The sequence below is a fragment of the Eleginops maclovinus genome, chromosome 18 (genome assembly GCF_036324505.1).
Source record: "Eleginops maclovinus isolate JMC-PN-2008 ecotype Puerto Natales chromosome 18, JC_Emac_rtc_rv5, whole genome shotgun sequence".
Classification (NCBI taxonomy): domain Eukaryota; kingdom Metazoa; phylum Chordata; class Actinopteri; order Perciformes; family Eleginopidae; genus Eleginops; species Eleginops maclovinus.
Window position 1 is genome coordinate 1817353 of NC_086366.1, and position 17844 is coordinate 1835196.

The 17844-nt window shown below is 42.9% G+C and overlaps 1 protein-coding gene and 1 long non-coding RNA gene across 3 annotated transcripts in view; one reads left to right on the forward strand and one right to left on the reverse strand.

The window, feature by feature from the left end:
* LOC134879982 (large neutral amino acids transporter small subunit 4-like) overlaps positions 1-15456 on the forward strand; it is a 59600-nt gene extending 44144 nt beyond the window's left edge. Inside the window, exons 6-15 of one of the 2 annotated variants that reach the window (XM_063906609.1) lie at positions 3528-3620; positions 4211-4344; positions 5289-5497; positions 7397-7540; positions 8146-8163; positions 8461-8587; positions 9168-9300; positions 10377-10450; positions 11164-11287; positions 11887-15456. In XM_063906609.1, coding sequence (XP_063762679.1) covers positions 3528-3620; positions 4211-4344; positions 5289-5497; positions 7397-7540; positions 8146-8163; positions 8461-8587; positions 9168-9300; positions 10377-10450; positions 11164-11287; positions 11887-12048 — 1218 coding nt within the window. In that variant the 3' untranslated portion in view covers positions 12049-15456. The remainder of the gene's footprint in view (positions 1-3527; positions 3621-4210; positions 4345-5288; positions 5498-7396; positions 7541-8145; positions 8164-8460; positions 8588-9167; positions 9301-10376; positions 10451-11163; positions 11288-11886) is intronic. The other variant, XM_063906610.1, reaches the window with a different exon arrangement.
* On the reverse strand, positions 10871-12728 carry LOC134879986 (uncharacterized). The gene is made up of 3 exons (XR_010167891.1): positions 12693-12728; positions 11941-12049; positions 10871-11283 (listed from the first exon to the last, which is right to left on the reverse strand). It is a non-coding gene; the product is annotated as an uncharacterized LOC134879986 (long non-coding RNA).
* Positions 15457-17844: the final 2388 nt, after the last annotated feature.

Below are 17844 nucleotides of genomic sequence, written 5' to 3' on the forward strand. Positions count from 1 at the left end.
TTAGCCGTTAGGGATTACGCTCACGGTTTTATTGGTCATATGCACAGCAGATACAACGTATATGTTGGCAATGAAAATCTTACGTCCCTTGCTCCTCCAACAACTCAACATACATGATGCGAATAAGATAATAAAATAGTGAAAAAGAGAGAAGAATATTTACAATATCAACAGTAAAGATTTGAGGATGTGAAATATATACATATGTGGAATACATTGAGAGTATTTACACACTTTACTCTGTTGAATGAGGAGGTATGGACAGATGCATATATTATGTATAAACAGATATGTATGGCAGATATAATATATAGATATGTGTGTGTACTATAAACAGATGTGAGTAGACATTCACACAGCTCAGGAGTTCAGCAGTCTTACAGCCTGTGGTATAAAACTGTCTCTGAGTCTGGTGGTCTTGGTCCGGATGCTGCGGTATCGTCTGCCAGGTGGCAGCAGACAGAACAGATTGTTGCTGGGGTGATGGGGGTCCTTTAATATCCTACCGGCCTTCTTCCTACACCGCTGGGTGTAGAGGTCCTCCATGGATGGCAGCTCCGTCCTGGTGATGTGCTGAGCAGTTTTCACCACCCTCTGTAGAGTCTTACGGTTGAGGGCGGTGCAACTGCCATACCAGGCGGTGATGCAGCCAGTCAGGATACTCTCGATGGTGCACCTGTAGAAGTTGCAGAGTATCCTGGAGTCCATGTTGAACTTCCGCAGCCTGCGGAGGAAGAAGAGCCGCTGTCGATCCGTCTTGGATATGACCCTGGTGTGATGTGTCCATGTCAGGTCCTCACTGATGTTAACCCCGAGGAACCTGAAGCTGCTGACTCTCTCCACAGGAGTCCCGTCGATGGTGATGGGTGTGTGTGCCTCTCTCTGCCTCTTCCTGTAGTCCACAATCAGCTCCTTTGTTTTGCTGACGTTGAGATGGAGGTTGTTGTCCTGGCACCAAGATGTCAGGGCTCTGACCTCCTCTCTGTACGCCGTCTCGTCGCCGTCTGTGATCAGGCCGATGACGGTCGTGTCGTCAGCAAACTTGATGATGGTGTTGGAGCTGTGTGTGGCCACGCAGTCGTGCGTGAACAGGGAGTAGAGGAGAGGGCTGAGCACACAACCCTGAGGGGCTCCCGTGTTGAGGGTCAAGGTGGAGGATGTGATGTTACCCTTGTTAGGTTGTGGGGGTTATTGAGGATGCTCAGTCCATTTCTGTCATTCTCAGGGTTATAAATGGCAGATTTAACCAGCAATTGACCATATTTGTACTCTGGGTGGGCAGAGTTTTGATCACAACACTACTCTTCGTAGTCGAAATCAGCCCTTAAAGAGTACAAATATGGACACTTTCTGGTCAAAAATGTCAGAAATGGACTCAGCATCCTCAATAATGCGAAAAACCACCAATGCATTTTTTACCCTAACCCCTAACCCTTTTTAATGCTAATTATTACACAACTTATGCCAATTGTGCAAATTACCCAACATATGCATGTTAGCATCCAGTAGTTTCTAAGAGCTGGGGACCCATACTATACATTTATATCATAAATCTCTGGGGTACTCAACATTCCCAGATTCACAGTGCCAGATATGCCCAATCCAAATGATCCAGAGTCTCCTAAACCTTCCAAATTGACCCAAAAGAAATCAAAATCAAATCACTGGAGGACCCCCACTATACACCTCAAACATATAACTCTGGGGCACTCAACATCTCCCGGGGGTTACGAATCGATGCTGGCAACTCTCTTGCAAAAGACTGGTGCTGAAAAGTGGTTGGTCATCCCCGCCAGAGCGATGAGGAAGTGATCGGGCCAAAGTGTTGAAACCTGATGATGCTGCATAAATATCATGACACAACAACTTTCATTGTCTCCCAGCTCGACCACAGGTCGGCCATGTTGTTATTTAGGATGGTCTAGCGGGGGAAGCAGACATTTCCTTTGGTTGAATAAATCCACGGAGTGACATGTGTGAGGGGTGAGCGGGTTCAAGCAGCTGCCTAACAAGCTGCCCCTTCCAAACCCTCCGTGTTCCCCCCCTGTGGAGCACAGCAATACATAGGGAGGGGGCAAATGAGGACATGAGAGGGGAACTCTGAGAGCCGTAATTATCCCTCAATCTCAATCTAAATCTCGCCGAGTTCACATCAGGACACAGACGATAAATAGATGGTGAAAAAATATACATGCTGAATATATAATCTCCCCTTTGAGTTGTGTGCTTAATGTAGACAAGAGCTTCAAAGATACATTCCAGAACGGCTTTTGGAGAGAAAATGTGTTGCTGTCTAAATTCTATAAACATTTAGGGAGTTTATTTCAAATAATGAAATCGTTTTGGGACTTATTTTTTACTTGTTTTTTGTAACTTTGACTTATTCACTTTGACTTATGCAGGACTTTAACTTGTGACAGTGTGGTATGAGTGCTTTGCCTTCAAGTAAAGCATCTTAATACTTCTTCCAGTGTTCTTGAGTAGCTGAAAATGTGGCGTAAACGTACTTATTTCACCACTGTTTCAAGCTATATACTCTCTCCAGATGGCATACATTAAACATGAGTAATATCTCAGCCACATGTTGCCCTCCTGCTGTCTTCTTCCTGCTTCTTACTTGTTAAAGAAGTCTGTTTAAGGTTTGAGATGGGAACGGCATGTCCTCCTTCCTCCGAGTTAAGAGTCGAGCGTCGTCATGCAAGACTCTCCGCTGCACTTCAAACGCACTCTGCAGAAAGTACAGCGTGTCCTCTGTGCTGACCTGCCTGTCAATACTGTGTGAAATATTCTACATTTTTAACATGTGGTGAGCTTGCAGTGTCAATAAAGAGTTGTATGAAAGCTGTCAGGTGCATGAGAAGAGAGCCGCAAAGTCAGCAAACAGACCCAGAAATGTCACACGGATATTTCCCTAATTGAGAGGGTGATTCTTTTTAAATCAGACTCTTTGTGCAGGATCTACCGAGGGATGGTTTTTCTTTTTGAATTTTTTTAACAGTCATCAATTTCTGAAAAATGGCGACAGTTTCACCTCATTTTTGAAAATAATCTCACTTTTCGATAATAAGTTAATTTAAATAAAATGTACTCATTCTTAAAAAAAATAAGGTTGTTTTAAAAAAATGAACTGTTTTATTTTCAGACATGACTTACAGTTATCGAGATATCAACTCCCTTTCCTTAAACATAAAATCCTTAACCTCAGCTCTACTTTCTCTGAAATACGAACCTTTGCACCTGGAAAACCCAAACAGAAATGATTTAGTATGCAGAAAAAGTGCAGAGAGTTTCCCAACATTAACCACAACGAGCAAACTGTCAACCCCAGACCCAGTGATGCAGGAACTGAAACACTGAATCGAGTAAAGGTGCATTTTATAGCTCGTGAATTTCACCTTTAACCGTACAATGATGAGGGTTCATTGATGTCTCTCCTGCAGGCTAACAGTGTTATCAGCTAACAGATCACATGTGTCTGTTGTTGTGTAAATGTTTACGTTAGTTAACGTATCTCTCCTTCTCTTTAGCTCCCCAGCATGTTTGGAGACCTGAGGTCGACCTTCATCGCTCTGATGATCGGATCCTACGCCTCCTCCGCCGTCACCTTCCCCGGCATCAAGGTAACAACTGATTTCTGCTGCAAATAACATCAAATATTCATCAATTCCTTCCAATTTCCTCCTCCAGACCATAAAGGGGTTCCCATGAGTCATTTCAAACTTGTTTCTCACCATTTAAGGTCATAAATAGTCTTGTTTTAATAACAACACTTGTCCTAATGTGGGGAGTTAAGACAAACAGACCAGCCTCATCATTTTTCAAAAAACAACATTTTCAGTTGGGGCACAGTTCTGAGCATTTCCATTAATTGGATTTTAATATTAGTATAAAGAAATGATCCTTATAAGTTGATTAAAAGCTGGCTCTTAAACACTAATGTGCATTTGTTTTGTTGTGGAAAGGCTTTCAAACACTAGAAATGTCTTTAATCAGAGCAGTGGAAATAAACACATTGATATGTTTGTTTTATACAAACGTAGTGGACGGGTTTCTCTTACTTTCTCCTAAATTCACTAAAAGGTGATCCTTTAATAATGCCTGATATTTAAACATACCAATCCAGTTGGAGTAAGAAAGGATGTTGATTTGATGAGGGTTAGCGTGAGGGTTAAAGATATTCTGATTCTGATTCTGAGTCTGACGACTTCAGGTGATCTACGATCTGGGCGCCACCTTCATCATCATCCTGCTGGTCTGGGCTGCCTGCGCCTGCCTCGTCTTCCTCAACTGCTTCGTCAACTGGCCTCTGGAGCCCTTCCCCGGCCCCGAGGACATGGACTACACGTAAGAATACACACACACACACACACACACACACACACACACACACACACACACACACACACACACACACACACACACACACACACACACACGCACACTTCTGTAGCCTGCAGCTACCTCAGGTTTCTGCAGAGGGGTTCAGACTGCATGAAATCAGCTCACACACATGGGAAACATTTCATAGAATTTCTATCCGAAGCTCAGTAAATCCTGGAGGCCTTAAGACCGGAAAGACTTTAACACCCGATGATCGGCCGGATTTGCTCACCTGGATATTTGTTTTCCTCCTTTTTCTCGACTCGTGTCTCTTCTTCTCTTCCTTCTCCTTATTGGTGGATTATTGAACGGGCCAATTCATCCCATGTATTAGAACATCCCCCCCCTGACCTTTACCTGCAAAATACCACTGTAAGACACATGCACGACTAGAAGAGTTAAAAGATGCCAAACAAATACAAATTGACAACAGAGACATACAATTAGTTAAAAGAGATGCAAAACAACCACAACAAACATAAAAGAAGACCAATTACAAAGAGATATAAACAACCACAGGTACAAAATGACAACAAATAAACTCAAAAAGGTACCAAGAGACACCAACAGGCACGGAATACAAAGAAAGTGGACACAAAAGACCATAAAACTACCAAAAATGACCACTAAACTACTACAAAAAGACAAAAACTGAACATGAAAGACACATATAACCACAAGAAGACCAATTACAGAGAGATATAAATGGCAGCTTATAGAAAACGACCACAAAGAGACCCAACAAACCTCTCTAATAAAGAAAAATGAGACAGAAAAAGACACAAAATGACCCAAAGTGGCTTCAAAGTGACACAAAATTCCCCCCCCACCTTTCTATTTCACATGTTTCTTTTATATTTACTGCTTAAAATCCCCATCTCACCTCCTCTTCTCTCTCCCCCCTGCAGGGTTAAGATCAAGTTCAGCTGGCTGGGCTTCGACCACAAGATCACGGGGAAGCAGTTTTACCGGCAGGTGACGACGGTGGGCCGCCGCCTCAGCGTGGGAAACTCCATGAAGCAGCAGCAGCCCAACAAGGACCTGGCGACGCAGGAGGCCAACAAACTGTGCCTGTCCACCGTCGACCTGGAGGTCAAGTGCAAGGACCAGGAGCAGAGTGAGTCTGGGGGGAAATACTTTGAACTAACCCTGAATAACGGGCCCGATTTGGCATTATGTGCCTTTTTAGGAACTGATTCCTGGCGCTTACTTTACCCATTCTAAGTAAATATTACATGGCTTAGTTAAATACTCGACTCTGATTGGCCAATTTGGATATGTCAGAGGTTGTTAATACTCGATAACACACCGCTGCTAGTGTTTATGTATTTTACCCCCACACAAAAAAGACCATTGGATCAGAATTTCACAAACAACAAAGAGAACGTCCTGATAGGATAAAGGGAGAGCGTTGGAAATCAACAGCCGGACTGGAAGTGAACACTAACAGGACCACGGTACGGGCTCTGTAGTGTTTAAGGACTTGTTAGTGGATAATAATGGCTTCAACAGTCCCTTAAAAGTGCTTGAATGTTAAGTGAATATCAGTATGAACCGGCTCTGACCCCGGCTCTGACCTACATCTGTACTAAACAATGAGTCACAAACATCCTTGTGTTACCTCAAACACCCCTGTACCTCCGCCCTACATCCATGCTAAGCTAACCTCCGTTTCCCCCCACACCTCCAGGCCTCCTCAGGTCAGGAGGGAGATGGGTGGGGGGGGGCGGGGTATCTCTCTTTCTTTGGTGGCAAATGGACCGTGGAATAGGTTCGGACCCCGATCTTGGAAAGCCACTCAGCAGGTGTTTGGTTTCAGAGCCAAAGGGAAGCATTGTAGCATCGCAGTCAGGGCGCAGTTTGTTAATTTCATAACAGCTGGACATGTTCCGTCTGTCGGGAGCGGTTACATTACTCCCATTCCTCCCAGCTGGTTATTAACTTATTAGCAGGGACTTAAAGGGGCCCTTTTAAGCTGATGTTCAGGAGTATATCAGTATGTAGTGTCTCTACTTTAAAGAGTCCTCTCCTGCTGATGTTCAGGTGTATATCAGTATGTAGCGTCTCTACTTTAAAGAGTCCTCTCCTGCTGATGTTCAGGTGTATATCAGTATGTAGCGTCTCTACTTTAAAGAGTCCTCTCCTGCTGATGTTCAGGTGTATATCAGTATGTAGTGTCTCTACTTTAAAGAGTCCTCTCCTGCTGATGTTCAGGTGTATATCAGTATGTAGCGTCTCTACTTTAAAGAGTCCTCTCCTGCTGATGTTCAGGTGTATATCAGTATGTAGTGTCTCTACTTTAAAGAGTCCTCTCCTGCTGATGTTCAGGTGTATATCAGTATGTAGCGTCTCTACTTTAAAGAGTCCTCTCCTGCTGATGTTCAGGTGTATATCAGTATGTAGAGTCTCTACTTTAAAGAGTCCTCTCCTGCTGATGTTCAGGTGTATATCAGTATGTAGAGTCTCTACTTTAAAGAGTCCTCTCCTGCTGATGTTCAGGTGTATATCAGTATGTAGTGTCTCTACTTTAAAGAGTCCTCTCCTGCTGATGTTCAGGTGTATATCAGTATGTAGTGTCTCTACTTTAAAGAGTCCTCTCCTGCTGATGTTCAGGTGTATATCAGTATGTAGAGTCTCTACTTTAAAGAGTCCTCTCCTGCTGATGTTCAGGTGTATATCAGTATGTAGTGTCTCTACTTTAAAGAGTCCTCTCCTGCTGATGTTCAGGTGTATATCAGTATGTAGCGTCTCTACTTTAAAGAGTCCTCTCCTGCTGATGTTCAGGTGTATATCAGTATGTAGAGTCTCTGCTTTAAAGAGTCCTCTCCTTCTGATGTTCAGGTGTATATCAGTATGTTGTGTCTCTACTTTAAAGAGTCCTCTCCTGCTGATGTTCAGGTGTATATCAGTATGTAGTGTCTCTACTTTAAAGAGTCCTCTCCTGCTGATGTTCAGGTGTATATCAGTATGTAGTGTCTCTACTCTGACATGTCTTCTTATTTCATTTCCTGTGCAGCTCAGTCCTTCATGAAGAGTATCTTCAGCCCCATCTTCATGCTGAGCCTCATCACCATGTGTGTGACACAGCTTCGCCTCATCTTCTACATGGGAGCCATGAACACCATCCTGGAGTCTCTGACGGAGGGAGACCTCAGCACAGGTGAGATTACACACTGTACACACACACAATACGGTTTGGTGAATAACTGCTTTTAAACTAAACATGACTTCACACTAATGTTGGGCTATAAAGGAACTACAGCACGGTCACATGACTTCACGTCACCACCGCTAAGCTAAAGGCGGCTAATGTTGGGCTATAAAGGAACTACAGCACGGTCACATGACTTCACGTCTCCACCGCTAAGCTAAAGGCGGCTAATGTTGGGCTATAAAGGAACTACAGCACGGTCACATGACTTCACGTCACCACCGCTAAGCTAAAGGAGGCTAATGTTGGGCTATAAAGGAACTACAGCACGGTCACATGACTTCATGTTTGCACCGCTAAGCTAAAGGCGGCTAATAGAAGATGCTAACTACTTTAACTGTTCTGATTTGTCTGCTAGTCGCTTGTACAGAAAGTTAACCGTGTTGCTTTGGATGTTTACTTTCTCTCAGGACTTCTGCTCTCTAGTGATCCTCTCTCAGCTGCTGTCTGCTCAGCTTCAGCGCCTCGTTGTTAACTCTGCTCTGTCTTTCCTCCCGTTTTGTCTCTGCCACTCTGTCTCTTTCCGCCATGCTGGCTTCTTGCTGCTGTTTCAGTGGAGAAGATGCAAGTGGGTAAGAAACTTCAGGCTTAAATCACAAAGAAGCACGTTTTCTTCAGCTGTCTGTTTGTTTACAGTGTTGATTCATGGATAAACCCATAACCAATATCACATGGACTTTCACTTGCAATGGAGTATTTAAAGTCGTTTGTAGTTTTGCTTTTACTTAAGTTAAACATCTGAATATTTCCTCCAACTTTGACTTAGTGTTTGCCTGTGCATCCCCCTCTAAACTCCTCATATTTCATCATCAAAACCTTTACAGCCAAAAAAACCACACCAATAACACTGCTCTCCTCCTGCCCCTCAGTGAGCGTCTACACCTCGATCTTCGGCGTCCTGCAGCTCCTGTGTCTGATCACCTCTCCTGTGATCGGCTACGTGATGGACTGGAAGCTCAAAGACTGTGAGGACGACAAGGACAAGGTCACCCCGAGGTGAGGAGGCACACTAATTGAAATGATGTTGACTGATATTGCAATATTGGTAAACAGGTGTGCTTGGCAACAAGGAGAGTTACAAAAAAGGAGGTGAAGCCGTTGATTGTTGATTTGTTTGATCATCTAAGAAAAATGAACGCAAATAAGTCAATTCTTATCTGGAAAGTGGACTTAATCCTAAACTACACATATTTAGCCATATTTATTTTAGCGTTGAGAGTCACATTAAAGGATTGGTTGTTTAAGATTAAGGAGGGGAAATGTCTGCAGCTCCACAACCCGTCTATTTATGGGTTAAAATACCATTCAAATGTGCTCTAATGAAAGAAGAGGAAAGTGGAATTAATACAGAAGTATTTTGTTTACAAGATATTTAAAAACACTAACAGGGAACATGTGCAGTAAATCAGCATTTAAATGAAGAGTTTTCTGCTTCCTGTGATTCTGCACGCGTCCATGTTCCCCCTCCGATAACATTTCCTATAACTGTGCAGCTCTAGTAAAACACACACAGAGGAGAGGAATAAAAAGAGGATGATTAATGGAGTATTTTTTGGTTACTCTGTGTTTTCCTCAGGGAGCCGGGTCAGCCTCGGCGCCCCGACAAACAGATCCAGAAGATCATTAATGCCACCCGAGCTTTCGTCTTCACCAACCTGCTGCTGGTCGGCTTCGGAGCCAGCTGCCTCGTGCGCAACCTGCCGCTGCAGGTAAACCACAGGAAACAGAGGAAGGGATATATATATATATACACAGGATACTTCTGGATTTTAGGGGATGCACATTTCTGAGCGTGTGTCTAAAGCTGCAGAGAGTTGATATTGCTGGTGTTATCGCTGTGTAATCAGCTAGCTTCAGGAGGTTTCACAGGTCATTATAACCTTTCTTATATCTGTTTTAAGTTGCTGTGTTTTACTAAGATGTGTATTTTCATATTAAACTACGTTAAACCTATTCTCCACTACTTTCTGGAAGACAATTTAGTACATGTTTACTCCACTTAATGTATCTGACAGTATCTATATTAAGATAAAGTGAAAGACTTTTTAAATTGTACAATATTATCTGTTTTAGCTCCAGCGATGACATGGAAGAGCCTTTTAACGCTGTAGTTTAGAGACAACTTGTTAATCATTTACCCTGTAAAATACTGGGTGTATTAGCAGAGGGGGGAGAAGTACTCAGGTCTTGAGTAAAAGTAGAAGTACTCAGGTCTTGAGTAAAAGTAGAAGTACTCAGGTCTTGGGTAAAAGTAGAAGTACTCAGGTCTTGGGTAAAAGTAGAAGTACTCAGATCTTGTACTTGAGTAAAAGTAGAAGTACTCAGGTCTTGAGTAAAAGTAGAAGTACTCAGATCTTGAGTAAAAGTAGAAGTACCAGAGTGTAGTAATACTCTGTTACAGTAAAACTCCTGCATTCAAAATCATACTTTGGTAAAAGCATCAAATGAAGTTAAAGTAGTACGTTTTATTTTTGCTCAGCTGCTTGTCACTCCAAGTGTAACTGTGCAGAGAGATGTAAACATGTTCAGACAGGAAACACTCAGAGGAAACACACTTCACAGGTATAACAGGGACACCTGCTGTACGACAGAGGTACTGCACGCGTTTACTCAACCTCATTTAGATTAGTAAATAAGATTTATGGGGAAATGTATTTCTTACAGCAACCTCTTACTACTCTTACTAATATACACTTAGTATACTATACACAATATATATGCATGATAGTTGCATTTATAAGAGATAAGAGTGAGGATTAACATGTTTATTTCTCCTCCTCTTCAGATCCTCTCCTTTATCTTGCACACGATCGTCCGAGGGTTCATCCACTCTGCAGTCGGAGGCCTGTACGCTGCTGTGTGAGTGTTCAAAACATCATGGCATAACAGCACACATTTATACCTTACAGTGCAAAGATACAATACGTATTCTACATCATGCACTGTTTTTATTTGTGCATGGAAAAAACCTGTGTTGAAACGCCTGAAATTCGCAAGAGAAATTTGAAAAGTTGGAATATTTTCGCTGTGGTGCAAGAGTGGAGTGAGGAGAAAGGGATCAGATTTAGTGACTTAATGATCGCTAAACACAGATCTGTTGTCTTCCTCACATTTATACATAAAATTAATCATAAATACACACTTTATGTTTATTTCCTACATTACTTTTTTCACCGTTTTAGTTTCCATTAGTGTCTTTCATGTAATATCTGACTGAGCCATTGTTTTTATTTATGAACAACAGCTAATAATCACATCCTAGTGGAAGGGGAACAAAAAGGCATTTACTACGGTCAATTCTCTTCAACATTTGGTTAAAACTTGCGATAAATTAAGAGGAAATCTTTTTTTTCACCTTCTCTTATTTCTCCAATCTCAATTCACAATATTAGTGGCATGCACACATATGTTGAATGTAAACATAAAGCATCCTTAACACAGACGATGGTTACGAGTTCCTTTACTGAACTGTTTCAAATGAAATTCACATTTCATGCAGAAAATGCTCAATTAAATGCTCCAACATTTAGATGGTTGACCTCCAGCTTGAGCGTGTCGTTTGTCCCCTGCAGGTACCCGTCCTCTCAGTTCGGCAGCCTGACGGGGATGCAGTCTCTGATCAGCGCTCTGTTCGCCCTCCTGCAGCAGCCCCTCTTCATGGCCATGGTCGGACCGCTGGAGGGAGACCCACTCTGGGTGAGAGACGACACACACACACACACACACACACACACACACACACACACACACACACACACACACACACACACACACACACACACACACACACACAGATGTTAACATGAGAAAAGGAGGGAACTAAATGTACACAGTAGAGCTCGGATGTTTAGTGGAAGGCACGTTATGTTTGGAGGATGGAATACTGAATGGGACTGGGAAGAGAATCAAGATGACTGAACAAACAGAAAATGATTAGAAAGAGAAACAGATGAATGCAAAGACAGGATAAATGACTAAAAAGATATCCAGAAGGATTACAAAGATAAATAGAGTACGTACAGAGACACACAATTACTTGAAAAGACATTTAATGACTACAAAGAGACACAAAGAGAGACAAAATGACACAAAATGATACAGAGAGACACAAAATACTTACAATGGGAATCAAAATGAATCATTAGGACTACAGAGACTCAAAAGGAACACTAGTTGTGTACAAAAGATGCAAAACAACTACAACGTAAAAATAAAACGAAACATGACGGGAAAGAGCACAGGAGAGATGGTGGTCAGGATCGATAAGCCCCTAACTCCCCCTTGTCCCTCCCCAGGTGAACGTGGGCCTGCTGGCGGTCAGCATGCTGGGGTTCTGCCTCCCGCTCTACCTGCTGTGCCACAGCCGGACGCTGCAGCGCCTCCGGGACGAGCGCCTGGACGACCCCAAGATCTACGTCAAGGCCAACGAGGACAGCAAGCCCGAGGCCTTCGTCTGAACTGGGGGGGAGGAGGAGAGAGAGGACGAGTTACACCCAAATACAGAAGAGAGGGGGGAGAGAGAGAGAGAGAGAAGGGGGAGGGAGGTAACCTCAGAAGAAGACTCACAAATCCCTCACTTTTCCTCCTACTTTCACTCTCACCCTTTCACTGCCAATAAGGATTGGTCGACTCTCTGTGTCTCCCCCTCTCTGATGCTGGTGACTGAGACACCGGACACACACACACACACACACACACACACACACACACACACACACACACACACACACACACACACACACACACACACACACACACACACCTTTCTACCCAAAAAAAGAAGAAGAAGTTGAAGAAGACGAAGGAGAAGCCGATGGAATCGGGATATGGAAGAGCAATTCGTTTTTTTGAATTGCATTTCCTTTGGGACACACACACACACACACACACACACACACACACACACACACACACACACACACACACACACACACACACACGGACTCCCTCGACTGGTTTAACCTCTGACAGAAACAAACACAGAAGAAGAAGACGACAGCCAATGGAAACAAAGATTCTGAAGAACAGCAATGTGTTTTGAGGACTTGCACATCCATTGGGAGACACACACACACACACACACACACATGCACACACTCACTCCCGCGTTTGCATCACTCTGGGATGGTCGACTGGTTTAACCTGCCAAAAAAAACCACAGAAGAAGAAGATTTCAACCAATGTGAAACCACGATGAGGAGATTTTGGAGAAGAAAAATGTGCGTGTGCTTTTAAATTCACCTCACAGACACTGACGACCTCTTGTCTTCGTGTCTAAGACTCACATGTCCTCTGACACACACACACACACACACACACACACACACACACACACACACACACACACACACACACACACACACACAATGTGTAGGGCATTAATAGCTGGCAGTATTGGTAGCCGTTCAGGTTGAAACACACAGAAACGTTATGGTAGAAAACTGTGTGAGATGATCGACACTGCATGATGTCAGAGAGAGAGCTGCCCCCCCATCAGGGACGTGCATACACTGTCGCCTCTGCAGGACACAGAGAACTGTTTAAAAAAAAAAAAATGTCAGTGGAAAACTTTAAGAGCATTTTTAAATAAATGCATTTTAAAAAATAAGGAAAAATGATCTAAAAATACAGAAAAAAACAAACAGATTTTTTAGATTTGAGATGCATTCATGTTGACTTGTGGTGAGTTCAAGTGCATGCTGTAAAATCGGCGCACATCCACTCGGTGCACGTCCCTGACTTTATTACCTTTCACTCAGTGCAGGAACTCTACTTTTTTAACGTGTGCTTTTTCGTTTCACTTGTGATTTGTGTGAAATTGTTTTTCTCAAACGTATTTTCCTGCAATATGATCGCTGATATCGAGTCTTTGCTCCCCATGTACATGATGTTGGCGGTGGGTGTGAGGATATAGAGTAGGTAGACACAGATATTAGACGTGGGGTGTGTTTTTAAAGTGTGTTTTCCACCTGCTACACACACACACACACACACACTCACACGTCGTTCGTTGTAGCAATAAGTGCTTCTGTGAGGTGCTGGGCATCCTATCACACAGGTATATGTCAATCAAAAGGTGCTAATTGAATCCATCGTTAGTGCAGTTTTGCTTTATCCAATTAACTACATGACTATTGTCCAATGACGCAGAGGATCAGGTTACAGTTTCAGATAATTAACTTTGCACTTTGATGTTTGGGGCGTAATCTGCCCGGCAACACAAAGTGCAAACCACAGCATCATGCCTAAAAGACTTGAATTTTTAGAATGGACAGTATATGGAGGTTTTCCTGAAGGTAGCAGGCTGATGACATCCTGAAGAGCTTCTGAGGAAATGATATTGTAACGAGACTTTGAGAAAAAAACACCCCAAAAAAGTTGGATTTAAGAGGAGTTCTGTTGTTTTTTTGCGAGTAAATTCAATCAAATTCTCTTCCCTCTTCTCTAATAATTAGTAAAACATAAACCTTAAAGCCTCTACAATATTCATTCGTCAGGGAGAAGAGGAGTGTATTAAAAGTTCCTAAAAATAGCGGTGACCCTTAAAATCCTGCTCAAAATTCATCCAAATTGCTCCATTTTCACAATCTGTTACTTCCCTTAATTGGGATCATTGCTGAAGGGGTTGTCAGACAGATAGAAAAGAGGTCTTTTAGAGGAAAAGGGTTGTAGTGATTGATCCAGAGAGATCATATAAGGCATAACCTCAGTTTTCTTCAGCCTGCTGCCCCTCAGATGACTTCCTGCCGCAGTAACTCACAGAGGCACTTCCAAAGATGGCAGTGACCCTCAGAGTGCCTCTCTTCAGTTCCTGTCTACATTGAAAACGTGATTACACTGATAGGGTATTCTTTGGATGAACTTGAATGCACACACAGAAAGTATCTCCACTCCACCTTGAGCAATTCTTACAAATGAAACGACCCAATTAACTTCAATTGGACGAACAGAATTGCTTATGTGAAAGAAAGCCTTTCAATGTTGTGTTAATGCTTCCTGTGTTTCATTCAGCTTCATCCAGAGAGTTATTTTGGAGTGAAGACAGGGGTGGATCCATGTTCCCTCCCCTCCCCCCTCCCCCGAGCTGAGAGACCAGCCTCTGAATGACTTCAGGTGCTCTCCGTGAATGATTAGAAACAAATGGCACACGATGCACTTTACACCCCGAGATATGGACCTCAGTCCCGATGCAAAGAATGTAAACTCCAGACTCAGAACGTAGACGGACGGAAAGATATTTTTTTATATATTCACAGATTTTAAACCTGTTACTATTATATCGCCTTTAAGTGCACGGAGGGTCTCGGAGGTGTGTCTCTCAGCTCACTATGACCCTCGTTGTCATCGGATATATTCATCTTTATTAAAGTGCATGACCGTGAGGAGAGAGAACTGTAAGGTGTGAAACGGGCGGGGATTATTCACACGTGTTTGTTGGAAAGTTTGGACGTAGAAAGGAAATGTAAGGAAGCCCAAAAGTGCCATTTTTCAAGCTGTGTTTGAGTATAAAAGATATGTCTTGAGATGATTTGACTTACTTATACTTAATTCATCCTTTATGTTAAAATAAATAATTGTTTTGAGCAAAGATAAGAGGATTTTCTGGGCTGCGGCTGCAAGGTGCGGTCATTTTCAAGATGACAAAATGAATTTAGAATCAAAAGAAAAACACTTCATGAGTTAAACTGCATAGTCTTTGTATTTATCGACTAAATACAACCTTTCTAATTTGAAAAGAGACAGAAATATCTTCATATTTTGAGAAAAAACTAAAAAAGATGACTCGTTAAAAATGACCGTTGTGGGCTTCCGTACTTTTTCATTTCAACTGTTGGTATAGGAAATAAAAGGTGTTCTATATAATGCATTGTGCATCCATCCTCTATCCAATCATCTACATTTCTGTATCTCTAAAGTGCAAAAGTTACGTAGCAAGATTTTCCTGATAGTGCTTTTCCACCCTTATTTCTGCACAGAAACTCTGATTATTGCAATATGAATCGGTGAAAATAGGAAAGTGGTCCCTCCCCAGGTGAACGTGGGCCTGCTGGCGGTCAGCATGCTGGGGTTCTGCCTCCCGCTCTACCTGCTGTGCCACAGCCGGACGCTGCAGCGCCTCCGGGACGAGCGCCTGGACGACCCCAAGATCTACGTCAAGGCCAACGAGGACAGCAAGCCCGAGGCCTTCGTCTGAACTGGGGGGGAGGAGGAGAGAGAGGACGAGTTACACCCAAATACAGAAGAGAGGGGGGAGAGAGAGAGAGAGAGAAGGGGGAGGGAGGTAACCTCAGAAGAAGACTCACAAATCCCTCACTTTTCCTCCTACTTTCACTCTCACCCTTTCACTGCCAATAAGGATTGGTCGATTTGACTCTCTGTGTCTCCCCCTCTCTGATGCTGGTGACTGAGACACCGGACACACACACACACACACACACACACACACACACACACACACACACACACACACACACACACACACACACACACACACACACACACCTTTCTACCCAAAAAAAGAAGAAGTTGAAGAAGACGAAGGAGAAGCCGATGGAATCGGGATATGGAAGAAGAGCAATTCGTTTTTTTGAATTGCATTTCCTTTGGGACACACACACACACACACACACACACACACACACACACACACACACACACACACACACACACACACACACACACACACACACACACACACACACACACACACACACACACACACGGACTCCCTCGACTGGTTTAACCTCTGACAGAAACAAACACAGAAGAAGAAGACGACAGCCAATGGAAACAAAGATTCTGAAGAACAGCAATGTGTTTTGAGGACTTGCACATCCATTGGGAGACACACACACACACACACACACACACATGCACACACTCACTCCCGCGTTTGCATCACTCTGGGATGGTCGACTGGTTTAACCTGCCAAAAAAAACCACAGAAGAAGAAGATTTCAACCAATGTGAAACCACGATGAGGAGATTTTGGAGAAGAAAAATGTGCGTGTGCTTTTAAATTCACCTCACAGACACTGACGACCTCTTGTCTTCGTGTCTAAGACTCACATGTCCTCTGACACACACACACACACACACACACACACACACACACACACACACACACACACACACACACACACACACACACACACACACACACAATGTGTAGGGCATTAATAGCTGGCAGTATTGGTAGCCGTTCAGGTTGAAACACACAGAAACGTTATGGTAGAAAACTGTGTGAGATGATCGACAATGCATGATGTCAGAGAGAGAGCTGCCCCCCCCATCAGGGATGTGCATACACTGTCGCCTCTGCAGGACACAGAGAACTGTTTAAAAAAAAAAAAATGTCAGTGGAAAACTTTGAAGAGCATTTTTAAATAAATGCATTTTAAAAAATAAGGAAAAATGATCTAAAAATACAGAAAAAAACAAACAGATTTTTTAGATTTGAGATGCATTCATGTTGACTTGTGATGAGTTCAAGTGCATGCTGTAAAATCGGCGCACATCCACTCGGTGCACGTCCCTGACTTTATTACCTTTCACTCAGTGCAGGAACTCTACTTTTTTAACGTGTGCTTTTTCGTTTCACTTGTGATTTGTGTGAAATTGTTTTTCTCAAACGTATTTTCCTGCAATATGATCGCTGATATCGAGTCTTTGCTCCCCATGTACATGATGTTGGCGGTGGGTGTGAGGATATAGAGTAGGTAGACACAGATATTAGACGTGGGGTGTGTTTTTAAAGTGTGTTTTCCACCTGCTACACACACACACACACACACACACTCACACGTCGTTCGTTGTAGCAATAAGTGCTTCTGTGAGGTGCTGGGCATCCTATCACACAGGTATATGTCAATCAAAAGGTGCTAATTGAATCCATCGTTAGTGCAGTTTTGCTTTATCCAATTAACTACATGATTATTGTCCAATGACGCAGAGGATCAGGTTACAGTTTCAGATAATTAACTTTGCACTTTGATGTTTGGGGCGTAATCTGCCCGGCAACACAAAGTGCAAACCACAGCATCATGCCTAAAAGACTTGAATTTTTAGAATGGACAGTATATGGAGGTTTTCCTGAAGGTAGCAGGCTGATGACATCCTGAAGAGCTTCTGAGGAAATGATATTGTAACGAGACTTTGAGAAAAAAACACCCCAAAAAAGTTGGATTTAAGAGGAGTTCTGTTGTTGAGTAAATTCAATCAAATTCTCTTCCCTCTTCTCTAATAATTAGTAA